This window comes from Narcine bancroftii, chromosome 9 (genome assembly GCF_036971445.1).
Source record: "Narcine bancroftii isolate sNarBan1 chromosome 9, sNarBan1.hap1, whole genome shotgun sequence".
Lineage (NCBI taxonomy): Eukaryota > Metazoa > Chordata > Chondrichthyes > Torpediniformes > Narcinidae > Narcine > Narcine bancroftii.
This window is the reverse complement of record NC_091477.1, coordinates 46,026,320-46,040,291: the sequence shown is the minus strand read 5'-3', so window position 1 is coordinate 46,040,291 and position 13,972 is coordinate 46,026,320. Positions and strand designations below refer to the sequence as shown.

The following is a 13,972-nucleotide window of genomic DNA, read 5'->3' as shown; positions in this document are numbered from 1 at the left end:
GTGGGAGGAAACTGGAGCACTCAGAGAAAACCCATGTTAGAATTTTCTAACCCATGTTAGAAAAACCATGGGGAGTGCAATCTGAGCATCACTTTCTTGTCTCTGGAATTAATCTGAGAAGATTAAATTAGCCTGTCATAGAATCACAGAAATATCATTTCAGTGCAGTCAACTGAGTAAAAAGTAGATAGATTTTAAAAAGGGCAAATAACCTGCTTGGGGACGGGTGCAATATTTCTGGGGATAGCTTGGATGTCTTGGATTGGGAATAGATTTAATAATGTGTCTTGGAATGCATTTATTTATCTCTACGGGCCTACAGTAACATCTGACTGGCATCACCTCTCTGTTAAATGAGAGGGAAAAGATTCAAAAGGCCCTTGAGAGACACCTTCGCACAGAGGAATAAACTCCCAAAAGAAGTGGAAGAAGCAGGGACAATCCTAACATTTAAAAATCCTTCAGACATGTACGTGGATAGGAAAGGTTTCGAGAGATACGGGCCAAACACAGGCAAATGATACTAGCTTAGCAAGGCCAAGTTGGGCTGATTTCATGCTGCAGAAATTGATGATCCCAGAACTAAATGCAGTTTAAACTGAAGAAGTTAATTTCATGAATTAAAGCAAACTATATTTTCTTCTCCTCAGGGATATCCAGAACAAAAGGGGAAGGGACGTGGTCTGAAAATGTAAGTTCTTGTTAGAACACATAAGGTTACAAAAGTAGCAATAGAGTTATGGTACAGGTTAGTCCTGTTCCCATGGCAGGAGGAAACAATGAACCACTTTCCTCCTATATCCTGTACTTGGGATCTTTTACATCCAGTGGGAAGAGAGAGCCTGGACTTCTCCTCTGAAAGGCACCCGCTCCAACAGTACAGCACTCTTAACAGCTCTGTCAGTACCAGTGAAGTGATGCGAGTTCAAAAACAGAAATACAAAGTCCAGATGCACTGAAATTCTTCTTGCTTGCCGCAGGTATGTAAAATACACTAATAAATAATAAGTGTAAATTAATAAGAGAAAAAAGATCATAAATAAAGGATAGGAAAGGTTTAGAAGGATATGGGCCAAACACAGGCTAGTGAAAAAAAATGTGATGTTGCAATAGTGAAATCATTGTGAGGCTTCAATGCCTCAACATCAATATATTTTTTAAGGAATTATCATACTGCAGAAGTATAATATTAAGAAGCTAGATAGGGGTGTATATATAGTGTGTGTAAAAACACACACACACGTACTCCCCCTACGGACATTCAGGAAAGTACAGCAAATGTTACAGGTATATATACTCTGTGTGTGTGTATGTATTTTTTTCCTGTAATTTCCTGCATGTCTGCAATGGCTGGACAGAAAAGATGATCAATTATTATTTATCACAAAAAGGCTGATGGTTGAGTTTCATCCTTTAGGAAGTTTATTTTCTTCAAGCATGTTAAGGACACGTGTGCAATAACTACCCTGACAGTGGTGACATGGGTAGAGGAGGTGATGAAGAAGGCACTTGTGCACTTTCCTTCATCAGTCGGGGCACTGAGTACAAGAGCTGGGATGTCACGTCACAACTGAGACCACGTTTGGAGTATTTTGTGCAGTTCTGGTCGCCCAATTGTCATTAAGCTGGAGAGGGAGTAGAAAAGATTCAAGAGGATGTTATTGGGTCTGGAGGGCTTGAGTAATAAAGACAAGCTGGACAAACTGGGACTTTTATTTTTCTGAACAGACTGAAGCTGAGGGGGATAGATAATATGAATGGTCGCATTCTCATTCTAGGCTAAATGAGTCCAGAAATAGAGGGTACAGTGTCATGAGTCAGACAGCATGGAAGCAGGGCCTTCGACCCAACTTGCCCACACCCAACGAAAATGTCCCACCCATACTAGTCCCACCTGCCTGCGTTTGGTCTTTATCCCTCTAAATCCATCCTATCCGTGTGTACATAAAAGTGCTGGAGAAATTCAGCAGGTCAGGCAACTTCAATAGGAAGTAAAGGGCCTGAGCCCTTTGTCAAGGTATGAGGGAAAATAGACAGGTGCCTGAATAAAAACCTGCAGGGAGGTGGGAAAGGAGGGGGGAGGAGGGACAAGGGAGGAGCACAGGCTAACAGGTAAGAGGTGAGGTAGACTCAGACAGGAGGGTGGAAGAGAAAAAAGCTGAGGTGTTCATGGGAGAACAGAGCTCTGTGATAGGAGAGTGAAGGGGTGGGGAGCTGCAGGAAAGGAGAAAGGGATGGGGAAAGAGAGACACTTAGGGGAGTGGTTTAACATAAATTGGATTCGATATTAACACCATCTGGTTGGAGAGTGCTCAGCAGAAATATAAGGTGTTGCTCCTCCAATTAACAAGCAGCTTCAGTTTAGCTGTGCATTAGGCCATGGACAGACATATCAGTGTGGCAAATAGGTGTGAAATTGAAGTGGTTGGCTATTGAGAGATCCTTACTGTTGTAAAAGACAGCGTGAAGGTGCTCAATGAAGTGAGCTCCCAGTCTGCGCCCAATCCCCCCAATGAAGAGGAGGGCACATCAGGAGCACCAGATGCAGTAAAGACTCCTACAGTTTCGCAGATTGTGTTGTTTCACTTGGAAGGACTTTTTGGTGGTGAGGCAGGAAGGCAGAATATAGAGTCAGGTCATTTGATAATCAATTTTTGTTGGCACAGCCCAGAGGTGGTGCTTGGCAGATGCCAAACATCTGTTTCTACTGTTTTGTGAGCAACACCTTGTACCTGTTGGACCAGACCACCATCCTTGGAGCTAAACAGCCCTTCTGCGTAAAGATTAATGTGTACTTTCATCAACCTCATCTGCATCTGGTGCTCACAATGTGGCCTTCTCTATACCAGTGAGCCCAACACTGACCTGGGAACTGTTTCACAGAATAACTACACTGTCCGCAGTGACCATCTTGAGCTCCTGGTTGTTGCCATTTCAACTCTTTCCCCCCCACCCCCTCCCCAACATCTCCATCCCATATTGACCTACCTGTTCACTGCCCAACAGTGAAATAGAGAACAATGCCCCCTGTTGCTCACATTCGTATCAGGAACAGTGAAGGCTTCCAGTCCAGAATATTGAACATTCTTTATCTCCCACTGATGCAGCTTGACTTATTGAATTCCTCTGATAAATTGTCTGTTGTTCCAGATTCAAACATCTGCTGGATCTCATGGGATTTGGGCCAAATGTAGGCAAGTGGAACTGGCTTAGGTAGACAATGTAGTCAGCACGGGCAAGTTGAGCAGTAGGACTTGTTTCCAAGCCATATAACTCCATGACTCTACTTCCTCTTGTAGAGTCAACATAGACATGAAGGGCCAAATGTCTGCTGGATCTGTCCTATGACGAAGGAATCAAAGGAACTTTTTGCTTCTCAAAAACCTTTTGATGCGGTGTGCACAATTAGAAAGACAGGCTCCTACAGCTTGTTTTGATTTCTATGCATGCCCTCAATGGGGGCGCCTAATCGATTTGTCAAGAGTTATCTGCTGTGTCAGCAACTGTAAGATTCTGACCTGATGATCGCAGGAGGTGGTTCATGTCAGCAGCACCCTGTGTACACTTGTGAGCTTCAAGAAACTTATCTGTCCATATATATCACAGCCTGATTTGGGAATTCAAGTGTCCAGGAATGAAGAAGATAGCAAAACATTGCCAGGTCCATCACAGGCTCTGACCTCCCATCTTGTTGAAAACATCTGTGAGGCCCTGCCTCAGGAAAGCAGCAAACATCATAATGACCCCCATCACCCTGGCCACAATCTCTTCTTACCGCTACTTTTAGGCTGAAGGGACAGAAGCCTGAAGACCAGCACCTCCGAATTCAAGAATAACTTATTTCCTAAAGGTATCAGGCCCTTTGTTACATTAATCATGGACTTCCCCAACATTACAAAAGGACTGTCGGCACTGTAACACCACTATTTCTTTCTTGCACAATGTTAACTGTGAATATATATTACAGTAAAATCCCTGGAATTCAAGGAAACCAGCAAAAGAAAATCTATGAAAATAAGTTTTTAAAAATTAATATAAATAAGAATAAAATAATAGGTTAAAAATATGTATATTTAAAATTGTAAAAGTAAATGTTCTCTGAAGTAGCACATAAACTTTGGTGAAGATGGGAGTAAATATTCAGCCAGCTGAGTGCCTTGGTCGTGTTTTGCTCGTAGCAGCTGTTTGAATAGAATTGTGTGAAACATTCATAGCATCGCCCAGGATGAAGAGTTGGTTGATGCCACTCGCCATTGGGGTGACTCTCTTAAAATGTCTCCTTATCCCTGCTTAGTAAGGGTTGCCTGGGTCAGAGGCCTTATCTGTTTATTCTTGATGCAGGTGCATTGATTAGGTATTGTAAATCTCAAGCAACCAGAAAATACCCTTATCCAACACCTACCAATCCCCATAGGTGCTGGATACCAGGGGTTTTATTGTACCTATCTATCTTTTTTATTTGTTATCTCTCTTTAATTTATTTTAAAGTATACTATTGTAGTTTTATTTTATCAAATACCTGTTTGGTTGCACCAAGTAAGAAATTCAGTGCATAAATACATGTATATAGCAAACGTTATCATTAACCTGTTCTCTTTGAGTTGATTCCAGTTGATACAGAGTAATGGAAAAAACTGCAAAGGTTGGCAATCAGAAATAAGAAGGGCATTTGCAAGAAGCACTCAGCAAGTCAGGCAGCATCTGTGGAGGAAAATCAGGAAATGTTTCAGGCCCGAGAACTTTGATAGAACCAGGAAGGTGAGAAACAAGTTAGTTTTCAGTTGCTGAGAGAAAAGGAACACTTCTGGCAAGGTAAGGATTGCCATAAGGATAAGTTATGGAGGCCCTGGGTTAACGGGTTAATGAGAGGAGTTGGAGAGTGAAAATACAAAAGAGCACTGAAAGCTACTGGTCAGGCTGTGCTAATGACAGAGGAAACCTGTGTTGATAAATACCACAGGTGATTGACAGAGCAGAACTGCTATTCTGGCACAGAAGGACAGGATACCAGAACCATAGGACACTACAGCACAGAAGCAGGCCCTTTAGTCCATCTACTGTAGGCTGCCGCTGGAGTCAGCTATCACCAGAGAGGGAACTACCTCAGCAATTCTCATCCAGTACCCACTTCATCTCCAAAATCTTTTTGTACAGCCCCCTATCCTCTATCCAACACCACAACCCCCCCCTCCTGCCCCATTGCCCCTATAATCTCAACCCCTTCTGCAAAACAGTCCTATGCCCAATCCCACTGCTTCCCGCCAACACCAGGAACTTCTCCATTCAAACACCACTTATCAGTCTTGACACAGCCCCAACATGAAATCACCTTTGCCCAATAGTCTCCAGATCTTTAACCCCACAGCAGGACATCACAAAGAAGGTTCTCCTAAGTCCCTGGACACAGTAGAGATCTCCTTATTTGGTGATGGAAGACCAAACCAAGCCAAGATGGGTCAAGGTTCAGATAGTCCATTATATATGTGAAAACAAGATGTAGATGAAAGTCAAAAGACAGTCCTACCATATTCAATGTGTTCAGTGGAAGCTAGGCCAATGACCAAGAGTTTTTTATTGAGTATCATTTATCTGCTTTGACCAGAAGGTTCCCTCAGCCAACCAAACATTTTGATACATTACCCTTTGAGAATTTGGGGAGACCCACTGCCTCATAGGACTATAGATCCAGGCTTAATCCAGTGGCCCCTGAATGACTACTTGCATTCCTTCCCACATCCCTAAGACGTGCAAGTTGGTAGGTTAACTGACCACTGTAAATTGTTCAAAATGTGTTGGAATCTGGGGGAAGTTGAAGAGAATGCAGGAAAATTAAAGCATTGGATTACAGAGTGAATAGTAGTGATCTGGGGTATGTTGTGAAGCAGAAAGATTGAGGAGTACAGGTACAAAGTACCTGGAACATGGAGTCACATCAAGATAGGTTGGTCAAAAAGGCTTTTGGCACATTGGCCTTCATCAAAGTATTGAGTATAGAATATGGGAAGTCATGTTGCAGCTCTATAAGATGTGGGTGAGGGCCTATTTAGAGTAATGGTCTCTGTTCTGGTCACTGTGTTGCAGGAAAGATATTGTCAAGCTGGAGCAGGTGCAGAGAAGATTTATGAGGAAGTTGCCAGGACTCAGGGGCCTAAGCTACAGGGAGAGGTTGAGCAAACTGGGACTTTATTCCTTGGAGTGCAGGAGGACGACGAGTGATCTCATCGAAGTGTACAAAATCATGAGACAAATAGATCAGGCAAAGGCAAAGAATTTTCTGCCCAGAATAGGGGAATTGGTTCAAGGTAAGGGAAAGAGATTTAACAGAAACTTGAAGGGTAACTTTTTTTTACAAGGAGGATGATGGATATATGGAAAGGGTTCCCAGAGGAGGTGGTTGAAGCAGGAACTATTGCAACATTTAAGAAACATTTAGATGGATACATGAATAGAATGGGTTTAAGGGACATGGGCCAAATGCAGGTAGGTGGGAAAAGTGCAGGTGGGACATTTTGGGCGGCGAGGGCACGTTGGGTTGAATTGCTTCTTGTCACACTGGATGACTATGTATAAGAATGGCTGTTGGATAGTTGCCATAGATTCAGTGGGATGAAATGCCCATATCCGTGCTGCACCTCCCTATTACCCCTTTTACACAGATATACCACTAAATTGGTATGTGAACGACCCATGTTTAAAGCCAGTCTGGTCGGGTCGTTCACACTGAACCAAGAATAGCCTGGTCAGTATGACCTTTTACATAGGGAGCTGGCATCCCAGTCCAAAAAGAGGTGAGACCTGCAGCATTAGTGTCGGCGTCCCAGGAAGGGAGGTAAGCCTTTTACACTGGAGCTGATGTGAAACGCATTGGCTCTGATACTACCTACCTTAGTGGGTAAGTACCAGGATGAAAATGACCCCCCCCCCATACCGTGTTTGTCGTGTTTACACAGGTAAGTGAAATGGTTAGAAGACAGTTAATTACCATCTTTCAAGGGCAACATAAAAAAGCCTGACCACTGTTCCCTCTAAACTGTGCACGTGTGGGCATGCACACACATTTTGCAACCAGCGCACAAAGGAAATTAAGGTGTGCACAAAAGGTCAGTTATGTAAATAATGTAGAATAAAATCTTAATTAAATACGTTACTTTGTAAAATGCAATCATATTTTTATTAAGAATAAGAGCACAGATCAGTGCAGGCAATTTTGACGTTGTGGTTTGGATGTCGCAAGGACAGGGTTGGCTGCTTGATAGTCTTGAGTTCAAATGTTTCAAAATGGATAGGGAGGGAAGTAAAAGGAGAGTGGAGTGGCATTGCTAATCAGAGTTCGTATAACAGCTGTAGAAAGGGAGGGCATATTGGAGAAAATATAAAGGTGGATGCATTGGGTGACTTCAACTTCCAAAAGGTTCACATGGGACAGAATTTGTTAGGTGTATCTAAGGATTCCTGATACAGCATGTAGACAAGCCAACTAGAGGATCAAGTACTGGATAATAAGCCTGGTCAGATGATAGACCATTCAGTGGATGAGCATTTTGAAGACAGTGACCACAACTCTCTGACCTTTGGCATAACCAAAGACAAGGGGAGGAGCAGATGAAATGGGAATGTGTTTAATTGGGGTTGGGCTAATTACAAAGCAATTAGATAGGAATTTGGGATCCCAGAGTAGGCCATTTGCACAGGATTCTGAATAGGTTTGCCCTACTAAGTCAGGGAAGGATAGCAGGATAAAGGTATCTGTTTGACAAGAGATTTCACCTCTCCAGTGGCACCTCTCCAGTGACACCTATACAGTACCTTGTTCCTGTTGGCAGCAGCGAGAATAGAGCATGTGCTGGGTGGTGTAGATCCTCGATTATTGCTTCTGCTCTCCAACAGCAGCATTTCCTGTAGATATTCTTGATAGTGGGGAGGGTTTTCCCTGTGATATCCATTACCTTTTGTGGGATTTATGCTCAGCGGTATTGGTGTCCCCATACCAGGCTGTGATGCAGCCAGTCGGCACACTTTCCACCACATAGGTGGGACACTTAGCCAAGAGGAAGCAGGAAGCAAACATAAGGTTCAGGAATCAAATGTAAGGCAGGGTTCTTGAGAATTGTACAGTAGCCAGGACTGAGTGAGAAGAGGACATGAGAGGCTTGGCAAATAGGATTATGGACAATCCAAAGGCATTGTACATGAAGAACAGAAGGATGACTAGAGTGAAGGTAGGACCACTCGACAAAGTGGGGAACATGTGACTGGATGCCGAAGAGGTAGGGGAGTTTCTTAATGATTCATTGTTCAGCAGAGAGAGGGACATTGACAAATATGAAGTCAGTGCAGTACAGACTAATATGCTGGAACATATTAAGGTTAAGAAAGAGGAAGTGCTGGAACTTCTGAAAAACATTAAGATAGATAAGTCTCTGGGATTGGAAGGATGTACCCTAGTTTATAACAAGAAGTGAGGGAAGGGATTGCTTTAGTATTGGCGATGCTCCCTGGACACCGGAGAATGGCAAGCATAGTCCACTTGTTTAAGAAAGGTAATAGGGAGAATCCTGGAATTTATAGACCAGCAAGTCTTAGATCATTGGTGAACTATTGGAGAGTATTCTTTCAGGACAGGATTTATTGGGGAAAAATGTCTCAGGGATGGTCAACATAGCTTTATGAGAGGCAGGTCATGCCTCATGAGCCTAATTGAAGAAGATAGGGCTGTGGATGTGATGTATATGTATTTTAGTAAAGCATTTGACCTGGTAGGCTCATCCAGAAAGTCATGAGGCATGAATCTATGGAAATATGCTGTTTGGATTCATAAATAATTTGCCTTCTGAAGGCAGAGTTATAGTAAATGGAATGTATTCTGCTTGGAAGTCAGTGACTAATGGTGTTCTCGGACCCTTGATCTTTGTGGTTTTTATAAATGATTTGGTCAAAGAAGTGGAGGGCGATTTTGTGGATTGCATGAAGGCTGGAGGTGTTGTGGATAGCGTAGAAGGTTCTCGTAGGTGGATATGGCTGCCAGTTTAATTCAGGAAAGTGAGGTACACTCTGTAAAATTGAACTGGATGGCAGAGAACACGGATTCTTAACAATGTAAACAGTAGGGTTTTTAAATCCAAGTCCTCAAGGTTTGCTGCACAATTTGATATAGTGGTTAAGGAGGCATAATGGTGTGCTGGCTGGCCTTCATTAGCTGCGGAGTTGTACTCAAGAGCCTTTAAGTAATGTTGCAGCAGCTTCATACACCACTAGAATATTGTGTTCTAATCACCTCATTATAGCAAGGATGTGGAAGCTTTACAGAGGGTGCAGAAAAGATTTATTCCTGAGAAGATTAAAGTGGGCAAGGCTACCGGCCATCATGTCAACCTTCTACATGAAATGTCCTGGCAGCTGCATCACAGTGTGGAACGGTTGCTGCAGAGAAATGGATCAGAGGTCCATCCATAGGACCACAAGAGTGGCCGAGAGGATCACTGGTTTCCCCCTTTCCCATCGATGTGATCTACTGGGAGTGTTGCCTGAAGAGAGTGAGCAAAATCATTGAGGACCCTTTCCATCTGCACACAGCATCCTTCGGCTGCTCCTATTGGAAAAGAGAGATAGAAGCATCAGAGAACAGCTTCTTCCCATGGGCAGGGAGAATGCTGGACAACCAAAGAAATGGCTCACACTAATGAAACAATTTTTATTTATTTGTATATATGAATACTTGTTGTCTGTAGGTTATATCTGGTTGTATGTCTACATACAACTGAAGCTGCTGAAGATCCAGCTGCGCTGGATGGGTCACGTCTCCAGAATGGAGGACCATCGCCTTCCCAAGATCGTATTATATGGCGAGCTCTCCACTGGCCACCGTGACAGAGGTGCACCAAAGAAAAGGTACAAGGACTGCCTAAAGAAATCTCTTGGTGCCTGCCACATTGACCACCGCCAGTGGGCTGATAACGCCTCAAACCGTGCATCTTGGCGCCTCACAGTTTGGCGGGCAGCAGCCTCCTTTGAAGAAGACCGCAGAGCCCATCTCACTGACAAAAGGCAAAGGAGGAAAAACCCAACACCCAACCCCAACCAACCAATTTTCCCTTGCAACCGCTGCAATCGTGTCTGCCTGTCCCACATCGGACTGGTCAGCCACAAACGAGCCTGCAGCTGACGTGGACTTTTTACCCCCTCCATAAATCTTCGTCCGCGAAGCCAAGCCAAAGAAATGTCTACATGATGTTTCACACCGGGGAATGTTGTTTTATTGGGTTGTACTTGTGCAATCAGATGGCAATAAACTTATCAGGATGCTGCCTGGATTGGAGAATGTCTTATGAAGGAAGATAGAGTAAGCTTGGACTTCTCTCTTTGGAGCATTGAAGGAGGTATAAAAGATTCTGAGAGGCACAGTTCGGGTGAACAGCCAGCAATGTTTTCCCAGAATAGCAATGGCCAAGATCAGAGGATATCTGTTTAAGATGAGCAGTGGAAAGTTTAGGGGTAGATTCAAGAGGCAAATGTTTTAGAGTGGTGGGTGCCTGGAATTCATTGCTGCAGGTGGTGGTGGAGGCTGGGACATTCAGATTCTTAGATAGTAGGCACATGGATTTAAGGAAAAGGGAGAATTTGGGCAGTGAGATCAGGAAGGGTTAGATTGATGGGGAGTAGGTTTATATAGGTTAGCACAACATTGAGCACTGAAGAACAAGCCTTCAGCCCACAATGTTAGGTCGAAGTACCTGTGTCATCTCAAAGTGGCCTGATTTCCACCTGTTAACATCTCCACTCTTCTTCCTTAACTCAAATTCTTATCCACATCTTTGTTATCTCTCAGCTTGACTACTGGCCACTGGGCATGTTCATAGAACCATAGAAAACATGTTACCAGCCCTTTTACTCTGTGCCAAAACATCATACTCCTGGTCCCACTGACCTGCACCCATTCCATAACCTCCAGACCACTCCTATCTATATATCTATCCAATTTATTTTTTAAAACTAAAGCTGAGCCCGCATTTACGTCAGCTGGTAGCTCGTTCCACACTGCCACCACTCTGAGTGAAGAAGTTTCCCCAAAACTTTTCCCCTTTCACCCTAAGTGCATGTTCTCTTGTATTTATCTCTCCTAAATGGAAAGAGCCTTCTTACATTTACTGTCTATAACCCTCATAATTTTGTAAACCTCTCAAATTTCCTCTCATTCTTCTACATTCCAAGGAATAAAGTCATAACCTGTGTAATCTTTCCCTGTAACTCAACTCCTGAAAACCTGGCAGCATCGTAGTAAATCTTCTCTGCACCCTTTCAATCTTCCTGTAGTTTGGCGACCAGAACTGTACACAATATTCCAAATTTGTACTCACCACTATCTTACACAACCTCACCATAAACTCTTGTACTTAATACTTTGATTTATTAAGGCCAAGATGCCAAAAGCTTTCTTCACAACCTCGTCTACCTGATTCGCAATTTTCAGGGAATTATGGATCCTTTTGTTCCTCTGCACTCCTCAGTGCCCTACCATTTAATGTGTATGTCCTACCTTGGTTTATCCTTCCAAAATGCAACACCTTACATTTATCAGCATTAAATTCCATCTGTCATTTTCTAGTCCATTTTTCCAGTTGGTTCAGATAACTCTTCAAGCCTTAAAAGCCTTCCTTGCTGTCCCCAATGCCTCCAATCTTAGTGTACTACATTATCATCCAGATCATTGATATAGGCAACAAACACCAATTGTCCCAGTACTGATCCCTGAGTCACACCACTAATCACAGGCCTCCAATCGGAGAAGCAATTGTAATGGTTCCAGCATTTGGGAGCTCAGCCAGTTCTCCAGTGTTTACAGAGTATACCTAGAACAGCACGTGTTTGTTGTTCAGCAAATGAAGTGTTGCAACTCCAAGGATCATCACGTCAGGTCAATGGACAGGTTGCCAGGGAGGGCAGCACAGTGGCAGAGGTTCAGGAACTGTTGCCCCAAGGCTCCAGGGACCTGGGTTTAAGCCCAACCTTGTGCTTTTTGTCAGTCCTTCCTGTGACACAGTGGGTCTCCTCCAGGGGCTAGTTTCTTCCTACTTCCCAAAAGCACATGGATATGCAAGATTCCCACGTAAGTGGTTGTATCTGGGAAGGTGGGGATGGGGGAGGGACAAGGAGAAGGTAGGGAAATTAACATGGGATTCATGCCAATGCACGAGTTTTGACTGAGTGTCTGTGTTGTATCTCTCAATAAATTCAGGGCTGATCCTAGATTCTTGAAGAACAATTCAAAGTAAACCACAGATTGCAATGATCAAGCTTTATTTTCAAGTGGCCACATAGACTATAAATGTTTCAGATTGCATTTACAGTTGGCTATACTTGACTGCAGTGTGAAAATCACACAGTGAACCCCCTTCCAGCAAAAATATTCCTTAAAAGCTTCATTTTAACAGAAAATACTTCAGAGTTTTACAATCTATTGACCCAAGTTTTAAAGGAAACTCACCAACTCTGTGAGATCTGCGCTGGGTTTGGAACAGAACACAGGATACAATATGAGCAGCCAGTTCAGAAGCACATTTATAGCAAAGGTTTGGCATTTTAGAATCATGACAAGGCAGGCCAATTAACAACACCCGACAGAATTGCTTCCCTGCCTGATACACCATTAGACCCCTTCATTCTGCTGAATCAAGCACAGGTTCCATCTGCTCCAATGAGTCCCCTCTGACGTCTGGGCTTGTTACTGAGCGGCTGCAGTGATGTAGCTCCTGCTGTACTAATCCACGGAGCCTCCGCTGTCACGAGAGGGAAGAAAAAATGAGCACTCAACTTGGAGCAAAGCAAATCCGTGTCCCACAAATGATGAGTTGCTGCTGACACGCCCACCCACCACCGCCCAGGAGGGTGACCGAACACCCACCCACTGCTGTGATTCTCAGCTGCTGCACCAAAAGTAACAAGGAACTTTCCTGCCTATTTACAGAGACAATTATTTAAAGTAGAAATTAGTCACCCACATATCAGGGTCCTCTGGACTTGCACACAAACAGCATTCACTCCTGTGCCCACTCAGATTCAGTCATGCAGCACAGAAAAGGCCCTTTGGTGCCACATCCATGTTGATCAAGAAGCCTACCTGAGCTAGACCCATTTGCCTGTGTTTGGCCAATATCCCTTTAAACCTTTCTTATTCCTGAATCTGTCTGAATGCCTTCTCAATGTTACATCTGATCCCACCTCTAGCATTTCCTCTGACAGCTCGTCCCATGCACCCACCACCAAGATCACCAAGGGACACCATCAAGATTCAAATATTTCCCCTCTCACTTTAATCCTATACCCTCCAATTTTAGATCCCCTACCTTGGGGGAAAAAAAGGTTTATTTACCTTTTCCACGCCCCACATGATTTTATAAACCTCAACAACGTCCCCACTTGCCTATCCCTACAATTCTGTTTTTGTCCATTCAATTTTGTTAGTAATGCTATATCACCCCTTATCTGCAATCCAAATACACCACACCTAGTTTGCCTTCCCTATTCGGATCACGGCACTGCCAAAAACATTACGATAGATAGGTTCAGCACAATTTACCTCCCATAAATCCACACGGACTCTGCCCAATCTTATTATTAATTTCAAATTTCCACCTCCTTAATAGCAGAGTCTGGTATTTTCTCTCCTACCAATGTAAAACTAACAGGTCTAACATTCCCCATTTTCTTTCTCCCTCTTTTCCAACAGTGGGGTGACATTTACTACTTTCCTATCTGTGGGAGGCATTCTGTGATTTTGGAAAATTACAACCGGTTAACTACCATTTCCAATGCCCCTCCTTCAAAACCTTAGATTGTAGTTCATGAGTTTCTGGAGCTCAACTGCCTCTGTCACACTGAATTCTCAAAGACTAGTTTATTATTAGTTTCTTTTTAAGTTCTCACTCAATCTATTTGTCCTTCCGTGCTTTCTTCCATGAAGACAAAGACAAAATAT

The 13,972-nt window shown here is 43.4% G+C and overlaps 2 protein-coding genes across 4 annotated transcripts in view; one reads left to right on the top strand and one right to left on the bottom strand.

The window, feature by feature from the left end:
• LOC138743492 (serine/threonine-protein kinase 32B-like) overlaps window positions 1-917 on the top strand; it is a 177,055-nt gene extending 176,138 nt beyond the window's left edge. Inside the window, exons 14-15 of the transcript XR_011344926.1 lie at window positions 651-691; window positions 829-917. The gene's annotated coding sequence lies outside the window, so the exon portion shown is untranslated. The remainder of the gene's footprint in view (window positions 1-650; window positions 692-828) is intronic.
• An 11,360-nt stretch (window positions 918-12,277) lies between these two features.
• LOC138743491 (programmed cell death protein 4-like) overlaps window positions 12,278-13,972 on the bottom strand; it is a 34,895-nt gene continuing 33,200 nt past the window's right edge. For all 3 annotated transcript variants that reach the window (XM_069898955.1, XM_069898957.1, XM_069898958.1), the window contains one exon: window positions 12,278-12,773. In XM_069898955.1, the coding sequence (XP_069755056.1) occupies window positions 12,755-12,773 (19 nt within the window). In that variant the 3' untranslated portion in view covers window positions 12,278-12,754. The remainder of the gene's footprint in view (window positions 12,774-13,972) is intronic.